Source organism: Crocodylus siamensis, chromosome 5, assembly GCF_052110815.1.
Source record: "Crocodylus siamensis isolate JL-2025a chromosome 5, ASM5211081v1, whole genome shotgun sequence".
Taxonomy (NCBI): Eukaryota; Metazoa; Chordata; order Crocodylia; family Crocodylidae; genus Crocodylus; species Crocodylus siamensis.
In genome coordinates, this window is record NC_143399.1 from 150040431 (window position 1) to 150060809 (window position 20379).

A 20379-nucleotide genomic window follows, 5' to 3' on the forward strand; every position below is an offset into this window, starting at 1 on the left:
TTGTAGGATCAGAGCCAAAGGCTTGATCTGGCAAATGTAGGAGACCCTTGCTTATCTGAACCCTATTTATATGAACACTTGGATTATATAAACTACCAGCATAGTGACTGGAAATACAGCTTTAATTTGAATACCTATCTGTGCATGGCTGGAGTTTTTTATTAGAATTTGTAATATTATTATAATGTTTCCTAACTGATTGCATATTATTTTTATGCCCCCCTCCCCTCCTTTTGGATACTTTTATATTACCAGTGTCTCAGTGAATGGGGCACTGTCCCACAAGGTTCAGATTAGCAAGTGTACGCTGCAGCTGAATGACTTCACTGCAGTAGGCAGAGGTTGTGGTTTATGCCTTGCCTTTATTCCTTGGCTTCTGTCACTCTGGGCCCTGCTACAATTAAAGCTGGATGGAAACCAGCTACAGAGTTGTTACACATTTTCAAGCCCTAACTTTATAGCTGGTGGCCTCTTCTTATAGCTGGGTAGTCATTTTTATTGCATGTTAATTACTTGGCATGGGTGGCTGGCCTAAATTTATTGCATTAGTCCAATTAATTATGTGATACTTACTTTGCACTTGTTGCCACACTTCCTTTGGAGGTGTGGCTCATCTAAATGTATTGTGCCATTCACCAGTGACATGAGTAATATATGTAACATGTAGCAGAGGCCTTGTCATCACTAAACCCAACAGAGCAAGATGAAAAATGGGCCAGCGCACTGCTCAGGGAACTCCATTTTAATTCTTGCATGGCGGGAGTCTCTTAACATCATGACACTTCCTCATATAACCCAGAATGCACCTTATGCCACAATCAGTCCCACTGACTTTTCATGAGGATGTAAGGGCCTTGTTACACCTTAATTTTGGGCAGCTCCTGGAGCGCTCAACCCCTGGATTGTCCACACATTTAACACTGTTAAGCAGCTTAAAGGCTCATTATGTGGCTCAAAGTTAGGCCACTCTAGGGCAGGATTCTCTCTTGATCTGCAGAACCCAGCTCCTGTCCTGCATAATCCAGCCACTTGAATTGAAGGTGTGACTACAAGCTTTCTTTCATTTAATTCCTTGGAGATCTTGGAGCAACAGCAGAGCCTTCCTATGCTTGAAGAAGGGCGCTTGTGCCCAAAAGCTTGCAAAGAACTTGGCTCCAACAACTCAGTTGGTCTAATAAAAGAGATCCCATCTACCCAGAGAACCTTGCCCACCTACAAACTAGCACTCAGCCTATTTGTGTGGCTCATACTGTAATGTGCAACTAAGAGTCAGATGAGGCTATCCCCCATCTGCCCAGGCAGGACTAAAGGAAAAAAAAAAAAAGAGGGCTGGTTTCACTCTCCCCCAACTTGTGTTACTGGAGGGAGAGAAAAGAAAAAGTTAAGTTGCAGGCAACTTTTTATTATTATTCTATGCGACCCCCCAACTTTATCTCGGGACACGTCTCTGCATTGCATCGGGGCGTGCTGAGGTATCAGGGCAGGAACTGTTGCTAGCAGCCTGGAGGGTGATGAGCTCGGCCTGGGTCTCCTGATCCGGCTGCAGGCGGCGGCGGCCGGGGTAGCACAGCTGTTACAGTGCAGCACTGGTCCCTCCTCCCAGCTGCGGCTGCCTCATCTCCCCCCACCCAGCCCGTCCCTCCCCTCCGCCGCTCCCGACGCTGCCGCCGCCGCCGCCACCTCCTCCTCTCCCCACCCCCACCCTCTCTCTCTCTCTCTCTCTCTCCCCATCTCTCTCTCTGTCCCGTTCCCCCCCTTCCCCCGCCTCTCCCCGCCCTGCCGCCGCCGGCGCTGGCAGAGCAGGCACCGCAGGGGGATCTCAATGTAACACCATGACAGGCATCGCCGCCGCCTCCTTCTTCTCCAATACCTGCCGCTTCGGGGGCTGCGGGCTGCACTTCCCGAGCCTGGCGGAGCTCATCGAGCACATTGAGGACAACCACATCGGTGAGCGCCCCGCGGGGAGGGGAGAGGAGGGGGCGTGGGCGGGAGGCGGCATGTGCCCGGGGCAGGGCCGGGCCGGGCCGGGCGTCCCCGGGCTGCGGCGGGGGAGCGAGTTGGCAGGGGCGGGGGCCGGGCGCCACACGCTGGCTGCTGCTTCCGCCCCGGCGCGGCTGTCAGGGCTCCGGGGAGGGGGAGCGGCCGCCGCCGCCGCCGCGGCAGCCATTCCGCTTCCTCCTCCTCCCGCTCCCGCGGCTGCGTCCTGTCAGCGCCGTTGCTAGGTGTGGCGGAGCCGGGGCGCCCCCGCCGCAAGGCCGGGCCGGGCCGGGCCGCCGCAGTCCCCGCGCTCGGGACGCGCCCCCGGGGCGGGCGCTGCCATTTGCTGCTGAGGCGGGGCCAGGCCTCGTCCTGGGGCCGGGGGGAGGGGGCGCCCGGCTGCTGCCCGTCACCTGTAGGCGAGAGCCCCCGCCTCGCCTCGCCTCGCCTGCCGCCGCCGCCGCCGCCGCTTGGATCAACAGGTCCTTGCCGCGGATGCCCCCGCCCCCGGCCCGCCCGGCGGAGGCAGAGGAGGGGAGGGCGGGCTGGTGCCCGGCGCATGATGCGGGGCGGGGACGAGGCGGGAGGTGACCCGGGCGGGCTGCGGCGCGCACGTGGGCTCCCCCCGGCCGCGCCAGCCTCTGCGGGAGCGGCCGGGCCGGGATCCCGCGTCCCGCCCCCGAGCGAGCTAGGGAGCGAGCGCTGTGATGTCACCGGGCCTGCGCTGCACGCCCGCCCGCCTGCACTGGGCGCGGCGGCGGCGGCGGCGGCTCTTGGGGCTCCTTGCGTTACGTTCGTTTTAGCGGTAGTTCCCAGTCAAGTGCAGAGCAGCTTGCAACGTGATAGTCGGGGCGGGACCCCTGCCTGCTTTCCCTGGCCCGTTTTAACAGGGGTGTGCCCTTGGTAGATGGGTGCAGATGGATAGATATTGTATATATGTATACCTAGAGATTGATATGTATGGCTGTGGGAGTGTATATGTGTCTGTGTATTAAAATATGCATGGGTATGTTTGTGTTTGTGTATGTGATGGTGTGGGTCCATGTAGAGATATTGATCAATGTATACGTAGGTATATATGCATACATGTATAGGTGTATATGGAGGATATTGATATATATGTGTATACATATGTATATGGATGTATGCATGTGACTGTACAGAGACTGATATATGTATGCATGTGTTGTGTGCGGTTGTGTATATAGAAACTGTGCATATGTATGCATGTGGCTATGTGTGTGTAAAGACTGATATATGTATGCATGTATTTGTGTTTATATAGATTGTGTGTGTATATATATTGATAAGCATATATGTATACATATATTTGTGTCTGTGTGTGTATATATGTGGTGGTTTGTATGTGTACATATGTGTGTGTATATATAATGTGTGTGTGAATGTTAAAATTACACAAATACTGTGGGATAGGCTGTCTTGGTGGTATAACTGTTTGGGTGGTGTTTTTTATTAAAAGAGCTATGACATAAGTATATCAGAGGTACTGTATTTCCTGCCCCCCACCCAACAGATGCTTGACAGTGGTTTTTAATATGCGAAAACAACATTGTGGGGAAGGTGGAAATAACTAGGGGGGTTGATTGTATGGAGTGCTATGATTTCAGTACATATCTAAGTCAACAGCTGTTTGGTGGAGTGACTTGTGCAAGAAATAATATAATTTTAATATAAAATAAAAGAGGTTATAGCAACAAGTTGCATGGATCCAATCTTTCTCAGTGTTTCCCGTATTATTAACCACATTCAAACATCCTTTTTCTGTTGTAAGCTTTGCTCCCAAATAATGATAAAAGGAAGGTAGCCCTTACCATCTGTGAACTTGTTCATGACTCTTCTAAAGGGCCTATCCTAACTTCCAGGTAGAGAAGAAATGCTATCAACCAACCCACCTATCACTTGTGTGGCCTGTGTATCACAGATGAAGAACTGCTTATGTACATTAATTCTTCAAAAGTGTACAAGGAGAAATGGGGCTCAGACTATAGGAAACAATGCTATTCATTTTCTGTAATTTGTACATTTAAAATTAATATTACATTGGTACTCAAGCTTGGCTGAAGCAGTCTTTAAAAAAGAAAAACAAAGACAATTAGTTGAAAGTTCTTCCTATGATGTCACAGAAATATCATGACACAGTTTTGTTGCAAATAGCATGTTATACTTGTGATCTTCAAACAGCACTTAATCAGAATCAGTTTTCTACAAATACATCAATGGCTTGTATCTAGAGAGAAGTCAGCCTGTTTCTGAAATAGCTCAGGGGACTGTCCACGTGGAGCTCATTATAGAATCGTAGCTTAAGTAGATTTCCATCTGATGTTTTAAAAATATATCCTACTTGATTTTAGTAAGTAAAATAAACTGGAAAAATGCATACCTGGTAAAAAATGCTGAGTCAAATTCAAACATACTGTAAGTCAATGCAACTTAATTGAAGTCAGTAGAATTACAGAAGGCCTAAGCTTGGCCTACTTTAAGCTACATACATGTAACGTCTAATGAAGTCATTGGAGTTGCACCTGTTATACCAAATGTGGGTCACAGTTCTTCTCTTTCATATTAAGACCCTGGTCTTACAAGTTGCTTCCTGTGAGCAAGACCCTAGTAGGTTCGTGGAATAGCTAAAAGGATCAAAAATACTAGCAAAAAAGTTACCAAACTTTCTAAACCTTAAACTTTGATGTAAAAAATTTTAGCCTGAAGACTGAAACATTATATTATAGTGAATATTCATAAATATGTTATTAAAATGATAATATTTTGAAAGATCATAAGCACATGAAAAGAGGATATTTGAGAAACAGGGCACTGGAATTGTCTTCACCATTAGTGTGATGCAAACATGATGCTCTAATGTTCTTGGTGTTGTAACTGTCATTCATAAATTGCTATAAGTCTTAAATAAAGGAAATTTAATTATGGATAGAGTAAATGCTGGCAGTTCTTAAATGACCAAATTACTTTGGAGGCTACCTGTGCACTCAAATAATAAAAATAGTTGGACTGGTTTGGGGGAGGGGGATGTATATATTATTAAAGTGGCCTGGGCAATAGCAATGCAAATAGCCAAATGGATGTTGTGAATTTTAGATTTGATGCTCCAGATTGATCTTTGTAGGTGAGCAAGATGGATTCCATTGCTCTGTTTACGTGGATCTGATTGCCTAGGTGAAATCCAACACTCTGCTAAACTTATATCTTTCATAATGAACATTAAAATAATTATCTTAAATTAATGGATGAATGCCTGATTTGAATTGAGGCAAAAGACAAGGATTTTTGTGGGTGATTTTTTTTTTTTTACTGGACCAGCAGTATAGTTGGGAGAGACATAGACAAGCTCTGGGTATCACTGTATCCTTCCTCAGATCTTGTGAGGAAAAAAGCCAACACAGCAGACCTAGTCATTTTGCTTTACTGTGCTATATGTGGAAGGAAAAATAAGAAGTTAAGAATGAATTATTTTAAATTCCTCAATACCAGTTAAGGGTCAGCTTTTGTCATATTTATCCATGAAATATAACTTGCACTGAATCATGTAAGAATAGGAAAGAATAGATCTTTCATTTTAGCATTGAAATTCCCATTTTTAAGTATGAATGGATGACATTTCTGAAGCATTCTGTAGTCACCATTTTCCCTCTTCTCAAATAATAATAATGGCAATGATAATGATATAATAGTGAAAATGTGATGTCTTTCACTAGATTTTTCTAGATCTTATGTTCATTTTATATGATTCAATACCTCTGGAGGAAAACCTGTTATATAAATTAAGTGAAATGATTTGTGCAAAAACTTAGGAGTATTACCATCTTTTCTGTACTTGCCATATATGGCTTATTAAATCCATGTATAGTCTCACAGACCCATTTTAATGTGATGTATCTGTTGCCTGTTTTTGTCTTGTATAGTGAATCATTCTAAATTGGGTTAGCTTAATCAGGAATAATGGGTGCCAATACACAAGCAAGGAGGCTGCTCTGACGTCCTGTAATTCCAGCACGTCAGAGCAGACTCAGTTAATCGAGTCTGCTGGAACGTGGCAATTACCATGCTCCAGATACCTCTCACATCTCATGTATCAGCGTCCCCACAGTTCAAAATGGTAGTGGGGGCACTTTATCTAAAGCTCATTTGACATGCTTTAGATAAAGTGCCCCCACTGCCATTTTGAAGCATGGGGATGCTGATATACGACATGTACACTTTAATTAGAGCAGCCCTCTGCCCTCCAACTCCTGGAGCACATGTATAAATGCCCAGTGATTTTGGGCCTAAGAGAAAGATCTTTAGGTATGCCACCTTACACAGAAACAAGGATTTTTTTTAGATACAACCCCTTAATTCCAAGAGCAGTGTTAACCTGTTCTGTCATCAAATGTCCCTTGTTGGCATCCTTTTTTCCTACAAAAAACATGCACCCATAATTCACAGTTAAAACAGTCATTGATTGAGGGGATTTTTTTTGTAATGCTCTCCTTGTGGCCTGGTTTCTTTGTAGGATTTTGGTCCCATGATATTGTTGCAGTCTTCTCCCATGTATGCCAGAAAGGATGATTTTGAGTCTGCTTTATTGAATCCTCTCCCTGACTTCTGAGCTTTGGTGGTGTAACAGACCCTGGCCCTAGATGTGACCAGGTGCACCTTTGAGAGAGAGTCCCAAGGGTGTTTCCACACCATCTGGGCTTCAGCCCCAAATATGTCTGTCATCTGCTGCCTGGCCACTGAACCAGCTGAGATGTGCCAGTAACCAACTCCTTGTTTTTTTTGGCATCTCAGCCTTACCTGTCTTATCCGGGTCTTGTCAGCTCTTGGAGGGGATTTTGCCAGTTAGAAGAATCATGACCTTGTCTGGTCACGTGCTCAGAAAAGATACCCCTTCCCCCCTGCCTTGGAAGAGGCCTGCCTGTATGGTCAACTGTTCTTAATCACAGTTATCACTGTCAATATTTGTTAGAAAAGATAAGATTTATTTTTAGAACAGAACAAATATAAATTGGTAACCATATGTTGAGATTCAAAGCTACTGTAGAAGAATAAACAAGCAAAATAAAATATCAGAAAGATGATCTGATGTTATCCTGTATCTTAGACCCAAGAATACAGCTTCTCTTCAGTCCACTAGCTGAGGCCCTAAACTTTTCCCTATCCCTGGGAAAAAGACTAAACCTTGCTCTCGGGGCAAAGCTTTTAAGTTTTTTATCTGGACTTTTACATACATTATCCATTAGATTCTTGAGGAGCCCTTACTCTGCATATCATTTCCTGCCCCCCAAGAGTGTACATTTACCATATGAGAAGTCTTTCCTGATCTAATTATGTAGGAAAATGTTTGCATCCTTTCAGACATACCAAAACATACAGTCTCTCAATTTCTTCACTGTGAGAAATGTCCTTCCTTGAATAGCTTGCTGCCAGATGATACTCATGTTATGGTGTCTCCTTTTAAAGTGGAAATCTATCACAGTCTGGAAAGGCTTGGATCTTGTGCCACAAGTCCTCAAGTGTCAATGTACCTGACTATTTACCATACCCATGCCAGATGCTAATTTTCAATGATTACTTCTCTTCAGCCATTTAGGGACTGAGCATCCTCCAGGTGCAAAAGAAATTCATTATCTAGGGAGTGACAATCATGCAATCCTGGCCCTGTTACAACATACGAAATACATTTTATATCCAGTACCACCAGGGCAGTTCCCCCGGGGGGGGCATTGAATTGGGGTGATGGCCCCAGGGGCGATGGCCCTGCACCCCAGGTCAGTGCCACCTAGACCCTGCTGCGGCCGCCATGCGCCACAGCTGCCAAGTGCCACTGGCTTTGCTGAATCCAGCTGCTCGCCACTCCCCCCGCCCCAGGTCCCATACAGGCTGAAATGCTCCATGCCCTGCACACCCCTAGGGACAGCCCTGAGTACCACAAAGCATATAAAGATGATGCAACTTAATGCACCTAGCCATTGAAATTACACATGCCATATTAGTAAAACAAGTAAAGATTCATGATGTTTTACAAAAACCTCAAAATATAGTGGGCTTTGTGACAAGTGGCCTCAGCCTGTCCTGTTGGCAGCCTAATACATCCTTCTACATTTTGACTTGCCATTTTCCTGGCTAAAGATGACCTTCAGTTATGGTAGAGAGGTAGAAAAATGGAATGTTTGATGCTTGGCTCTGGAGCATGATAACTTCCTCGGCAGAATTTATGGTCCAGCTGAGTTGTGTTTAGTTTAGTGGAAAGCAGGCATACATAGCAGGGGTATTGTATGAGGTATGTTCAGTCTTTCCCTCTGTTCTTACTGGTTCATATTTAAATTGAATCTATTTCTGTTTTTCTCTTATCAGCTGGTAAAGTCCAGTGGGCAAGGTGCTGGTAGCGCTATTCTGTGATTTTTGCTTTTTCACCTATCCTACTTCTTGCTAGCATTTGTCAGCTGTTGAATTCTAGCTAAAAAGGTAGGGCAGGCTCCTTAAAGACTGGAAATTAGTGCAGGCATGATGGTTCTTGGTGGTGCTGAATTCATTTTAAATTGTTATCCAAATCACTGACTGCTTCGGTTTTCTTATCTTTAAGGTTTCTAGTAGCTATAGTTCAAGTTTTCTCCTGGGTGCCTATTGAGTTGCTCTTGATACTGGCAAAAAGTGTTCTGCATTGATTCATAAAGACTATAGGATGTATTTACCTCTCTACATTTGATTTTCCATTTGCCTTGAGACCTAGTAAGTGTTAAGGTACCAGAAGTGGATCAGAGGCCCTTACCATGTAATGTGTGTAATTTGGTGTCAAGAGACAGGTTTGTGATGGAAGGCTGGAAGAGACTGGAGGGAAAGAAAAATCTTATCTTTGATGATGATAGTATGATGCAGTAGTCAGTTCAGATTCTGAACTACCAGAAGAGAGCCTAGATTTAAAACTTTACAAGTACTAAAGACCACGCCAAATAAGAATATCTATTCACTATTGAACACTTCTGCATAACTTGCTGTGTTCCTGGATACCCTCCAATGAAATGTTTAAACAGTAGTCTTTACTATCAAAACTTTGGAGCTGTGTTATTTTCTAACGGAAATATTTCTCAGTATACAAATATTGGAATTGACCCCAAAACAGACTTATATTGCTATAGCAAATAAGATAATTACCAGGATAGAGAAGTTTTCGAAAGACAAATTGGGTCATACATCTGGTAAATCTGAGTATTTTAATACAGAGTGGGGAGAGAGGGAGAGAGAGATGCCTGAAGTGCAGCCAGTGGTGGTGGTAGTAATTGTTGGGACCTACTGCCTCTTCAAGGCCTTGTATAAAATCAGGGGAAAGGGAGTTTATAATCTAGCACTAGGCAGCTGCAGTGGGGAAAATATCCATAACCTGGGAATGCATACAGTTTGCTCAAAACTGCTATCTCTGTCTCTCGCAAGGTAAAATAATAAAGGTAGGCTGCAGAGAGAGAGAGAGAGAATGATCTCAGATACAATGTTGGAAAGACCAAACTACGCAAAAATAGCAACATCTGCTTCGGGGACCATAGTATATGAAAAAGGTGGGTTTGGAGCCTCCAAGAGGATGACAAGGCCACTTGCTTTTGTTGTTTGTTAATCATCCTAGTATATTTAGACACCCAGTGAAAAAGCATTTTATTGATTCTGAACTTTGCTAATAGCTAAATAATGCTGTTCAGAATGCATTAATATGCTATTCATCCTGTGTAATTTGACACATGATCTCCCCAGGGTAATGTACAAATTAGGATATGACTTGTCATGTTCCCTTTCTTATTTCTCAAAACTACTTGTACGTTCTATACAAGGTGGGGTATCCTCAATGTGAGGCTCTTTGTTCCAAAAAATGGTAAGGTAGCACAGTATATGGCATATTTTTGTCTAGTATCTGGAAGTTAGTGACTGGTTTTGTAGTTAAATCGTACAGCAGGAGTAGAAACTGTGTGTACCTTATGTCCCTGTGTACAGTGAGGAAACGCACAAACAAACGTACATGCCCTTTTCGTAGCTTAGTAATTATAGCTACCCTTGATAAAAGAAACAAGGCAAATCAGTATCTCATACTTCTAATATGAACAAATGAGGATAAATAATAAACCTGTCATGATTTCATTTATATGAAATTTACGCCACCTCCAGTTATAATCTTTGTCATACTTATTGCAAGAGATTCTTTGTTTTATGGTGGTATGGAAGGAGCCAAGTGTATTTAAAGGACCCAATTTTTAACCTTGTTCGAATGTGGCTCCAGTGATCTCATGAGGTTCCTTCCAGCCCTAAACTTCTGTGCATGCAGTGAGGGGAGGCCTTTGTAATTCAGCAAAGTTTTAAGTAGGTCCTTGTGCTTCCTCTAGTCATCCTGGGTGTAGCAGCTTTCCAGCAGTCTTTGCAGGTTTGGAGGAATTGATCTGCAGTCATAGTTACTTTGTCCCAAAGCTTTTTAGTTTCTAGGGAGAATTGAAACAAACATCACCACTTAATGATGGTATTAAAAGTGTGGTTGGTCAATTTCTGTGTTTAAAAAAATACTCTAATACACTGAGCCAGAGGTGGGCAAAATTTTCCAGTGGGAGGGTTGAAATGATCCAGCTTGGGTTGGAGGTAGGCACATTAGAACACAGCTGCCACTGCTGCATTTCCCCACATCTCAGCTGTGATGTGGTGAAAACCCCACTCTGCTGGAGTTTCCTGCCCAGCTGCCCTGCAGCAGGGGCAAAGCTTCTCTTCTGCCAGAGGCTTGGGCAGCTGATGAGCACAGTGCCAGAGTGCCCTGCCACTGAATTCTGCTCAATCCAAAAGCTCTGTGGGCCATAGGTTGCTGACCCCTGTGTTTAAAACCTTTTCCCCACCTTTGGTTGTCACTTGATACGTGAAGATGACTTATTTTTATCCTGCTATTGGGCATATCCATAATGTCACAGTAGTTTATTCAAAAGAGCATTAACAATTGTTTTGTGCCCTGAAGATATATTTTTAGTCTCATTTGCATGCACTTGGCAATCTTGATTCAGTCTGACATCCATCTCCCTTTTGTCATGAAAATATTTTGAGAACGGATGAATCTTTTTACAAGTCTAGTGCCTTGACTACATTCCACAGCCATTTTAAATTAAGTCAAATTAATCCCTCATCCTGCACCATGCAAAGTAGTGTTTTGGAAGCTGCCATTTTTCTTCCAGTCAGTTTGTGGTTGGAGAAACGAGTTTTTAATTGGACCTGTTCTGCATTTTAGGCTTTGTGAAACTTGTCCTCAGCACTCTCAGCAACAACAGGTGTGTCACCTGGAGGATGTCAGTGCTCTTTTGACTTATCCTCTCACTAGAACAATTAGTTTATTTTGCAACCGTAACTTGGATTTAAACCAGATGTGCATGTGCACCATCTTTTCAGTTCGGATTAGGTGGGCAAGGTGAAAACAATGCTTGTAAATTTTTTTGGGTCAAAGAGTTTTCATCATGGGTAACATTTTTCAAAAGCCAGGCAAGTGACCTACACCTCTGAGTCTCACAGAACGTCAGTTCTGTATATGATACAATGAAACTCGGTGAGATGTAGACGGGGAACTTGAATGGTTTTGAAAGTTTTATTGTATATGAGTGTTGTCTAGCACAGAAGAGCCTCCACCCTGCTGTGAGCTTCTGTCTGCAACCACAACACAATTAATAAATGATAGTAAAACAGGACTTACTCTCCCATTGTTCAAACTAATAGATCTCTATGCACATTAGTTATGTTTCTCGATTTCTGCTTTTGTATATATAATAGTGGAGTTGCAATGATTTTGCACTGATGAAAGTGAGAAGAGGACTAGACCTACATTTTTGTTCTTCTGTTCCAGTCAGTATAATATGTGAAGGTGGAAAACAAATATCAGGAAGGACAAATCTAATCTTGACATTTGTGTTTTGCCTTCTTCACAGGATGTTTTGGTGGCGATTGTAGGATTTTACCTCATAGTCAGATTGGTAAAGACTGTGGGGGTGTGTGTGTGTGTGTGTGTGTGTGTGTGTGTGTGTGTGTGGGGGGTGTGTGTGTTGGGGGGGCCGAGGGGAAGTGGAGGAGCATGGCCCTCTACCCAGGTTCTCTTGAGCATATATCGGCAACATTTCATAGAAGCAGGATGTTAGCTGCCCTGGTTTCCCTGCTTTACCTGTGGCAGATTAGGGTGTTACATCTGTGTTGTGTCAGGGTTGATGGTAGTTTTAGTTTAGATTCTGGTTTGTATTGGATGATTTGGATAGGGATGCCCTTCCAGCCCTGCTTCTTTGTGATTCCATGATATATCCACAGAATGGAAGGGTCCTTGATATAGTGAGGACATGTATGGTGGCTTATGACTATGAATATAACCTTTCTTAAAAGGCAACACACATAAAGTGAAACTCTTGGCACATAAAATACATGTCTGGCTTTTCTGAATATATTGTGTATTTATAAAGGGCAGCGATAGAACAAATTTGTGCTTGGTGAAAAGAATTTAATTCACTTGCAGTTTGCTAATTAATGAGAAAAAACAGTAATATGTGCGTTTAAAAAAAGTTGTTTCCGTTATTAAATAGATAAAAATATTTACCAGATTTCATTACAAACTCTAATTTTTGTCTGGTTTTTTTTAAATTGCAAGTAAAGTATGGTTTGCCAAGTCCACCTCTGATTCTTCTATTCTATTCTTTCAGTTAAATTGAAATAGTCCCAAACATTGCTTTTAATACTATCTAGAATTTATAATACATTCAGTCATATAAGCAGTCAATGAAGCTGTCACTGCATCTTTAAATAAAACACGTTTTGTCTTACTCATATAAAATGAAATGTGCTCTCATTCTGTGTCCATCATTGATAAAATGTTGTGTGGATAAGGTACAAAATGTTTTTAATGGCTTAAGATTTGATTATTCTATGCTACAGGCTGAAGCAGATGAAAATACCTCTCTAACACATTGGAAATGCTTGAATTTTTTTTTTTTTTTTTTAAGGATTTCATGGATTTAGGGCCCAATGCAAAGCTCTGTGAAATTTATTGAGGTTTTTCCATCAGTTTCAGTGAGCTTTAAATTAGGCTGTCATGGAGCTAAAAAGAACTACTTTAATCTATAATGATTGTGTGTTTATAAAATAGTGTGACCAGGTAAATCTGGGTTAGAGAAGGGAAGTGCTTAATGTTTCCTTCAGTTAATTCATAGCTTTCATATGCTGTATTGCACTCTAATAAGTCGCATTTCAGGTTGGATTAGCTGGGGGAGCAGGGAAGGATGCTCCTAGATGAATGGCAGATGAGCAGGAATGACTCGGGTGGGGTGGGGTAGAATGTTTTACATTTTGGGGTATTGTTTGGACAATTTATTTTATTTATTCTGTTTTTCTCCCTGTTTTTATAAGTTACTTTGTCTCTTACCATAAGCTGCTCTGAGCCTTTTTTGGGAAGGGTGGAATATAAATCTAAAGAATGAATACATAAATATGTAATAGATAATTTGTACAAAATTTCTACATCACTATTTATCTTATCTGAAAAAATAGTAAGCTGAATTGTTTCTATATTTTTATCTGCATCAGAATGTAGTGTATGATGATGCTGTTACAGCCTACCTCTAACTTGGGAAAATAATGGAAAAATGATCAGGTGGCTCCTAGTCAGATTATTTCATCTCTTTCATTTTATCTCTTTATGCTTCATGGAATATAAAAAGAGGATCTTCCGAATACATGCATTAAAATTGGCTCTAGAAAGATGAGAAGCTGTATGGTCTGATGGAAAAATCCTATACAAGCTGAGGTACCTCCTAATAAGTTTCCCTAGTCAATTCCTTCAGCCATGTCCATGCTAACAAAGATGAAACAAGTTATTAGAATCATTGTGTGTGAAACTAGCAAATTTTGATACAAAACAAATACCTATATTTGAAGAGCTACTACTTTCAGAAGTTCTGAAAAATGTTTGTCCTTCCCTCATATACTTTTAACTACAAAAGTACATTTCTATGAGCATTCCTGTTGGACTAAAATCTCTATAAATCAGAGCAGGAGTAATCAAATTCTGAGTGAGTGGCATTTTAGATGAATACCACATAAAATCTGTGATTTTTTTTTTTTTTTTTTGGTTTTGTTTTAACTTTCTAAGCACCCTCCTGTCCTTATGTTTGTTGCAGATTAAAGATAAGCATCCTGCAACCCTTTTGTAGCATGGCAGACATTCAGATGAGTGTATTCTTCAATAAAAATGACAAACTGGTGGCAAAGATGTTTCTTTCTATTTAATTTGGAACGTTTTTGCGGCTGGCTTGTATCACAGTTTAATTTGAACATGTGGCATGTTAAAACCCCACCATGCAGCCTGATGCTGGCTGCATGGTGGGGCTTCCTGGCATGGTGGGGGCATTGGTTCCCCCTGTGCAGGGATACTTAAAGCTGTGCCATATAGCTCAATACTGGGCTGCACAGTGAGGTTTTAAATGTCCCCGAAGTGGGGTGGGACTCACTACACACAGTAATTCCCAGCTGCCCATGTCTCAGTATGCTTGCAGCCAGTAGTATGTGTGCTAGTGACAGCTCAGCACCACAGGCTGCTCCCCCACCCCCAGCTGTCCACCACACATGCTGTCAGAGCCACACATACGCCCTTATCACCAGCTTCTACAGCCTGAATAGGTATGTGCAGCGAGCTGCATACCTGAGCAGATGTACAATTGAGATCTAACAAATTTTTTCACAGCTGCCACAAACTACAAGCCCTACAATGCACATGTAGCATGATAGGTCATGTGCTCTTTGGGATCCATGATAAAATGTGTCATATTGCAATCCTAGGACAAAATTTGTCATATTCCAATCCTGGTCTAGAGTTGGCCAATGGATCAAATGGTATACGGTTGATAAACCAACCCTGAACAATATTTTTTTCATATACCACATGCACTTTGTATTGGGAAGGTAAACTGAGGAGAGAGAAATTTTCAGTTATGGTTAGATCCTGATTGCAGGCGACCCTGACTGAAGTGACTGTGAGAGGATTAATTCCACTCATTCCTTCCCTGGGGCTGGTAGAGAGAGAAGCACCACAGCCATCTTGCAGCAGTGTCTCCATGCTTGCATTCTTCCATGCTGCTGTTCCAGTGAAGCAAAGCCTGCTTAAGACATGCAGCCCAGTTTAGGGGGGCTGATAGCTAGGGAAAAATTGCATGTGGTATGTGAGTAAATATGGCAAAAGGCATTCTTAATTCTAACTGATGGTCTCCATAAACAATTGAAACATTAAAATCAAACATACATAAATTTATGCTAAGTATAAAATGATAAATTTTGAAAGTGCATAAGAGTGTTAAGAAGTAGATAAAGTAATGCACTGCATAAGGATACACTAATTAATTAGTTTACTAAAAATGTTGTTTACTCTTTTGTTGTCATCTACCTAATTTTTCCGAAAGGCTACTACAGTGTTGCCCTGTGGGGTCAGGCCAACTCTCAGGATCTCAATATTGCGCTGTTAGACAGCAGGGTGTGACACAATTGCACGTATACAAACACACAAATCAATTAGGTGCATACACACGCATACTCACAATGCCAGCAGGAGAAAGAGACTCAGTGGAAGGGTTGGAGTCTAGGAGGGTAATGCTCCAAGGAACTCTTTTTGCTACTTGGAGGAAATATTATATATAGCCTGTGGCTTTAGGCAATATAGGAGAAGAGCTGGTCTCAGCTCAGCTTCCCTTCATGGGAAGGACCTAAGGCCTGAGAGTATTGTCATGAGCTTTCCAGATAGGGGAAAACAGAGGAAGGTTTTATGTAGTTTTTAATGTATTCTCACCTCCTTGTGAGTCTTTTTTTGGTAGGAAGTTACTAGGAGTATCTGACCTTGGTCCTAATTGCATAGTACTGTACAAGTAGGAAGTACTAATGGCTGCAGAAAGTTTTTTGATTATCAAGGTCTGTTCAGGTACCTAAAAGACATTTGAATGATGTGGGTGCACTATTGTGCATGGGTAATAATAGCAGGGTTGCTTGTGAAAGATGAGATTTCCTGACAACCAGCTTATCTTGTAAGTGTACTAGTTAATTCTAATAGCGTGTAGAGAAAGCATAAGCATGTAGCTTTATCAGGTAGTCCTAATGCTTTACCATAGTACTTTTGCCCATCTTCAGCAACCCATTCTAAGTAAGTCTTATGTTCTTTCTTTGGGCAGCTGTTCAGAAAGTCCTCTACCTGCCTCCACTTAAATTAACTGTAATGCATACCTCACCAAAATTCATTTCTATGAAATTGCTCTCTTCTTGTATCTGAATATATGATCTCCAGAGGAAAACCACCCTTTGTGCTGCCATTTATTTCTAGGCAATTGCCTAGAGGCTCTCCCTGTGGTCTGATGTTATGTGGAATAAAGGTTTGGTGGAATTTCACGATTTGGAACACTTTGTTTTAGGCCAAGGAGGTTTAGTGCCTGACTGAGTCATGGATTCAGGAGAAACTTTAAGAACCCAAAAGGTGTAGCTTAATAAAGTATGAGGTAATAATTAGAACCCCAGGATGCGATGAATGTATTTGCAACTATTAGCTTCCCTGGGGGATTCTTCTGGTTGCCTTCCTGTAGATGAATGTTTAATAGATTAAAAAAACCTCCTATGCTAGAGATACATGATATATTTAGCTCTACAAGAAGAGCAACATTCCCCTATGCTTTGAACTGTTGCAGGATCTTTCCCTGGTTGGGCTTACTACAGATCACAAATAGGCGGGAGAACAGAATAGGCTTGGTAGCTTTTATTAGTGACTATCAATGTAGCCGCGCAGCGGCTAAAACTCACCATGCCTCACACGCCCTAATGGCGCGCGAGACCAATGAACCTGGCTGGTGAGTAGTTTCTGGGGTTACAGGTTGCCAGGATCAGGTGGGTCTCTGCATCCTCCTTCAGTTGGCCACTCTGAAGGCCGAGCCTGTAATAATTTGCCTGTAGTAATTTGCCGTAAATCGTTCCGAGTCGGTTAGACGCAGAAAGGACCCTGACAATCAGGTGGAGGCTCCTTTTATAGCTTCGGTTATGTGCGGTGGTGTGATTGCGTGAGGCACCTTTCGATAGGCCCATGGCACTGACTGACTGACGCTGGACTCCGCCTTGTGGAAAGTTCTAGCTACCGCTTATCTCTTACATTGATGGCAGAAAAACAACTACGGTCTGCCTAGTAACTGTTACATAACTCTGTGTAACTTTTTTCTGATTGGCGAACATGGCCACTTAACAAACATAGTGATCACAACATGAACCATCAGCACTTAACAGTAGATGACCTATGTCATGCAACTGAGTTATCTGATTTCATCAAACAGAGTGGTTCTGGTACAGTATGAAAGAATGGCTTTGCATGCTGGAGGAGCACACACATTGGTGGTTTTTCTGATGTGCAAAAGGTCTCTGTACCCTTCTGGGTTGGACAAAGTCTTTCAGTGCAACCTTCAATGGCATTCTGTAAATCTTTGAATACAATTTTAAATTGCCTACCTGTTTTTTGTTTATATTTTCTTCAAATCTTTAATATATCTATTTGAACTCAGTACCACCAGCTCCTTTGCTTTCTCATTTCATTTCTGTTTACTCCTCCTTTTGCCCCTTCTTGTTTGTTTCCAGATGGGGCTGGCTTGTGCTTCACAATCAAACAGAATTATTTACTTTTTAACTCCTGTATCTCTCATCTGGAACTCCTGAGTAAGTTCCTCCTAGTAAATCTCAAAATCTGCCTTTTCTGCATAGCTTATGATTTAGCCTTAGGATACAACATAAATTGTACCCAGTACAGTTCCCATTACATTGTCCTTGTAATTTATGCTATTGCTAAGGAGACTAGACCCTTGTGTTGTGTTATGTTTCAGTTCTTTGCTGCAAGTCCAGATGTGAAAATTATGATTCAATGTGTGTTTTTCTTTTTCCCTTCCCCACCGCCCATGAATTTTGGCTGTATACTATTTTTGCACATCACGGGGGCACATGAGGTGATAATTGACAGAAATAAGTGTCTAAATTTCTATTAAAAAATAGTATGAAGAGTTGCTCATCTTCTAGGGAGCAAAGAGAAGAAGGAATTAAGACCCAAACTTGCCTGTATAAACACAGTTCTATGTTAGTTCTTTTAAGTTTTGCTTTCTTCTTTCTTCCCTCCAACCCTCTTCTTTTTCTTGTCTCACACTCTTCCTTCCAGAGAAATCAATTAAATTTATATATGCACAGAAGCAGTAAAGACAAAGAAATTGAGATTTAGAGCAAAGGATCAGGGAGAGAGAGAGAGTATGGAAGATGGCAAAGCTCAAATGGTTAAACTGCTTCAACAGGAGGTGTTAGTTGAGGTATTTGGCCCCAGAAGCCAGCCAGAATTACCTTGCCTGATTGGAAACCTGTTACTTTGGCTCTCTTGGATCCCTCTGGTCCTCCTGTGGCCACAACATTTCTTTGTAGCAGTTTTCAAGTATTAATCCTTGTTTCACGAACATCTGCATTTGCTGCCTGACTCTTCTTCTGTGTTGTTGAGTTCAAGGCTTGCTGTCCTTACATAGGGCATACCAATTCTCCATCTGGTCTTCTGGGCTAAGTACAGGCAGTCAAAAAGCCAGAGACTGAATCAATTCAGTCTTTGCAGGTTAGTCTAAAATGCAGATATTAAATTGAAACAGAAGTGAACACACATTTACCTCTTGATTCAGGAAATGCAGCCACATGCCTGCAGTGGCTGAGGCCAGAAGCCAGGGGGCATTAGAGCACAGCTCTCTGGCTGTGTGTTCATTTCTTCTTCCTGTTGCCCCTGAGGTCTCTGGGATTTGCAGTCCAGAATCAGAACAGGACTCTGCAGGGTTGCTCATCACTTCCTTTTCCAGCTTTCAGGTGTCTCTGGCATTCATAGTCCACAGTTACAGCCAGCAGTAAGTTAGAGTGGGGAAGAGGTATTTAACCCCGCTTCTTGGCCCCAAACCCCAGCCAGGGTTTGCTGGGGTGGGGGAAATCCCCCCACCCCCATAGACTGGACTGCATTCCTGGCTGGGCTTACCCCCACTCCCCCACCTGGTCAGCCAGCCCTCACTGCTAGTGAGAAGAGGGGCAGGACCAGCCCCGATTTCTGGATTTCATAGATTTCATAGACATTTGGACTGGAAGGGACCCCAGAGGATCACTGATTCCAGCCCCCTGCCCCAGGGGCAGGAAGTCAGCAGGGATCATAGGATCCCAGGAAGATAAGCATCCAAATATGCCGCCGGCAGCAGTCTATTCCAAAGCTTGGGGGCTCGGACAGTGAAGAAGTTCTTTCTTATGTCCAGCCTGAATCGATTGCAGTAGAGTTTGTGACTGTTCGATCTTGTCGTCCCTTGGGATGCTCTGGTGAACAGATGTTCCCCCAGATCCTGATAAGCACCCCTGATTACATTTGTAGGTGGCCACCAGATCACCCCTGAGCCTGCACTTTTCCAGGCTGAAGAGCCCTGTGGCTCTCAGCCGCTTATCATAAGGTCTGTTTTCCTGAATTCTGATTATGTGCGTGGCTCTCCTCTGCAGCCTCTCAAGCTTCGCCACATCCTTTTTAAATTGCGAAGCCCAAAACTGGACGCAGTACTGCAGCTGCAGCCTCACCAAGGCCAAATACAACGAGTGAATGACGTCCCCGGATTTGCTTGAGAAGCATCTATGGATGCAAGCCTGTGTTTTGCTTGCTTAACTAGCCGCACCATCACAATGAAGGCTCATTTTCATTTTGTGGTCAGCCATGACCCCCAAGTCCCTTTCATCTGTAGTGCTAACCAGCGTAGCACTACCGAGCCGAGCCTATAAGCATGGTGCAGGTTTTTCCTCCCAAGGTGGAGAACCTTGCATTTTTCAGTGTTGAACACCATCAGGTTCTCATCCGCCCATTTCATGAGCCTGTCAAGATCTGCGTGGATCACCCTCCTGTCCTCAGGTGTGGATGCTTTACCCCAGAGTTTGGTGTCATCAGGAAACCTGGCCAGTTCACTTCTGACACCAATGTCCACATCATTGATGAAGATGTTAAATAGTATAGGCCCTAGGACAGAGCCCTGAGGGACCCCACTGGTCACAGTGCACCAAGATGATTGGCTCCCATTGACTACCACCCTCTGGGTCCTACCGCGGAACAAATTCCCCAGCCAACAGATCGTGGTGAGGCCGAGGCTGCAGCTAGCCAGTTTAGCCAAGAGGTAATCATGGGATACCAGATCAAAGGCTTTTTTTAAAAATCAAGATATACAACATTGATTTCTTCCCCCTTGTCCAGGTGATAAATCACCTGGTCATAAAAGGAAATGAGAGTGGTCAAGCAAGACCAACCCGCAACAAACCCGTGCTGGGTATCCCTCAGGATATTGCTGTCAGATAGTCTGT

General features: G+C 43.0%; 1 protein-coding gene across 1 annotated transcript in view; it reads left to right on the plus strand.

Moving 5' to 3' along the window:
* Positions 1–1696: 1696 nt before the first annotated feature.
* Positions 1697–20379, plus strand: part of JAZF1 (JAZF zinc finger 1) — a 339282-nt gene continuing 320599 nt past the window's right edge. Inside the window, exon 1 of the mRNA XM_090046666.1 lies at positions 1697–1947. Coding sequence (XP_089902792.1) covers positions 1833–1947 — 115 coding nt within the window. The 5' untranslated portion in view covers positions 1697–1832. The remainder of the gene's footprint in view (positions 1948–20379) is intronic.